Source organism: Ailuropoda melanoleuca, chromosome 2 (assembly GCF_002007445.2).
Source record: "Ailuropoda melanoleuca isolate Jingjing chromosome 2, ASM200744v2, whole genome shotgun sequence".
NCBI classification, from domain to species: Eukaryota; Metazoa; Chordata; class Mammalia; order Carnivora; family Ursidae; genus Ailuropoda; species Ailuropoda melanoleuca.
This window is the reverse complement of record NC_048219.1, coordinates 40,253,429-40,256,415: the sequence shown is the minus strand read 5'-3', so window position 1 is coordinate 40,256,415 and position 2,987 is coordinate 40,253,429. Positions and strand designations below refer to the sequence as shown.

The following is a 2,987-nucleotide window of genomic DNA, read 5'->3' as shown; positions in this document are numbered from 1 at the left end:
CTCACAGATGCAGTTAATGGTAAGTGACAATGTTCAGAAGTGACTGAATAACTAGCAATAATCATAAAAGCGCATTATCAAAACTTTACAATGTAACCTTTGTGCTTCGCAAATATTATTACAACGAGGTTCTGACCAATAAAATGTCAGGGAAGTTAGTGTTAATTTGACAATATTCACCACATCAGATTCTTATTCAATCCTCAGCAAAATGAAGGACTCCCTTTTCACTTTAATTCTATTCCCTGTCCCACTTGCCACCTCAGAAGTGAGGAGTGAGGCGTGAGGAGTGAGGAGTCTATGAAGCTCTGTGGGCTAGAGCTCATAAAAGCAGACGTCTACATCTGTGCTAGCTCCAGGTGGAGAAGGCACCCGGAAGGGATCCCTCAAAGTCAGCAAGGTAACATTAACTCACGTGAGTCCTTCATTTATTATTTTTTCTCCAGGCTCGTTTTAGCGCCTGTTTCTCTGGACTTCCAAGCCACTTCTGTATCAGTTTAAGGGTTAATTATCAAAATAAATTGAATTTGGCTTGGGAAAGAAGTGAGCTTGCTACCTGTCAGACAAATAAGGACCTCGTTTGCTTTAGTCTCCAGCTTGAAGTCATTTGATTGCATAACTACTTCTATGAGCTCACCAGCTATGGAAGGTGCTATGGGGACTAGAGAAAAGCCTGTGATTTTAAGGGACATGTTGAAGTGGCAGGGATAATTTCACACGTAGATAATTGTTGAATATAATAAGTTGGAATTCAGGTGGTGCTAAATAAGGATGGAAGGAAGGAAACTGTTATTGAGCACTTATTAAGTGCCAGGTGGTTTCACGTGCAACATCTCATTCAGTCTGCTGGTCAGCATCCTGTGAAGTAAGTAATATTACCCCCATTTACCATTTCACTGGGGATGAAATTGTTCACCCAGCTAGTAGGTAGTGTGGCGAGGGAGCAAACCAGGTCAATCTGGCTTCAGGAGCTGAGGTCTTTCTTTGTTCTATACTGTGTTTTCGGCGGGAAAAAGAAGATGGTGAACCGGTGTCATAAACGATAGCATCATAGAGGCAGTGGTGTTTGATAGAGGCCCTAAAGGATGTGTGGGATTTGGGGAGTTATGAGGAGTGGGGTGAAGTGGAATTCTGATGGGAATTTCAGTAAGAATTGTTTGATCAGGATGTTGAAGGTAGGAAAGAGCCTAGTGTGTTTCAGAAATACCAAGGGGACTGACTTCACTGTTTATTTCTTCATTTTTTAATTCAAGAAGTTTGACGGGAATTTCCTGCTAAAGTGTGAGGTAGAATTTATTTAAGACTCTGTTTTAACCATAGACTGTTATAGTTTTACAATAAAAAGTTGAAAAAGGAAAACATGATTACATAACAAATGTTACAACCCCATATATAATTGCAAAGTTTTCAATGTGGTTTTAAGTGACTTTGGTAAACAAAAATATTTTAGAAAATGACCCACAGTTTTCATATTTTGGTGGGCTAATTTCTTGAAAAATTATGAACTTACCACTCCCACAATGAGAGGTTCATAGTTACTAGGTGTTAAAAGATACAATAAGGGTTTTTAATCTCAAGAAAGTGAGCATAATTTACCAGACTTATTGTTTTTTACTCGTCTCTGCATCAGCAAGCCAAAATGCCTAGAAAGAATACATTTGGAATATCTATGAAACACGTAGGGCAGTGGAATGGATGTCTGTGCACCATTTTTAACCCCACCAAAACCATAATACAGTGTATTTAATCTTTCCCAGTATTTTTCAGAGTATTTTCTCATATATTATTTATTCGACCCATTAGCGGTTTACTAATCAGCATTCACTCATGTAGGTCTTCTTGGTGCTTGGCAGTATGCCAAGGTACTGAAAAATAAGTTTGAACGACGTTAAATTGAGGGAGGACTTGAGGAACAACACTTCGATCACAACGGAAACGACTTTTTGTTTTCAGACCTGGAGGTTTAGATCTCCACTTCCTTCCTTACTGATCGGCTTTGCAGGGCATACCCAGGGTTGCATGTTGCTTGTGTGTTTTTTATTTAGAGCCTGTAACTAATACCTTGGAGGCCGCTGGTCAACGAGCAGAGGTAGCCCGTGCAACGCAAGGCGAGCCCTGACTTGGCTACTCGCTGGCCCCGAGCCACTGGTTGTGTCATTCCTCCTCTCGGCTCTCCTGTTTCCTCCTCCGCAAAATGAGGAGGGTGGAGGTGACTGAATTCTCCCCAGAATGCCTAATCTTTCTGAAACCAGACCAACATTTAAAGAAAATTATGTGCAGGATTCAATTTCCTTAAAAAAAAAAAAAATCCAATGCGTTTCCCCAAGCGTAGAACTTGGCGGCTACCTTCCTTCTTTGTGTCTGAGGAAGTGATGATTTTTTTCTCTTCTGCACAGCTGAGTGAGGAAACGACCTCCAGCTCCCAAATGAGCCTGTTTCTGAGGAAAGCGCAGCGCAGAACCTCCCGAAGGCGATTCCTCAGGGGAGGAAAGTCTTCAGGATGGACAGCTGCCCACTGAAGGGCTTTGGGGCTCCAAAAAGCATTGGGCGATGTCAAGACAAGACTTAGGAAGTGTCTGCTGACTGCCTGCTGTTCCATGACTGATGTGCTCGCTCTTTGTTAAGACCAGAGCCCATACCCAGCGACGGTGGAGCCCTAGCACATGTTAACAGGTTTTTACTGCTCAGTACAACGCTTGTATTGTGTTATTAAAATAATGGCTTTTGGCGAGGCAGTCTTTCTTTCCTAAAAGTTGTGGGTGAGTGGTGAAAACCACAATGAAGTCGATTTTCTCCCTCTGCCAAGGCCAATGCTCTGTTCTTTTAAAATTTTAACGAATCCTTTGAAATTTTAAATGCAGTGCAAAATTGCAGTAAAAATGCCATAAACCAAGCTCACTGTGATTTTCTCCTTTTAAAAAAAATTTAAAATAACTTTAAAACAGTAAACAGATTATGCTGATGGTAAGAAAATGTAAAAAAAAGAA

At 41.0% G+C, this 2,987-nt stretch overlaps 1 protein-coding gene across 1 annotated transcript; it reads left to right on the top strand.

The window, feature by feature from the left end:
• The first annotated feature begins 211 nt into the window (after positions 1-211).
• On the top strand, positions 212-2,624 carry INSL5 (insulin like 5). Its single transcript, XM_002921949.4, is given in 5 exon segments — positions 212-280; positions 283-400; positions 2,397-2,468; positions 2,471-2,578; positions 2,581-2,624. Coding segments are annotated over 5 exon segments (411 nt in total).
• The last annotated feature ends 363 nt before the right edge of the window (positions 2,625-2,987 follow it).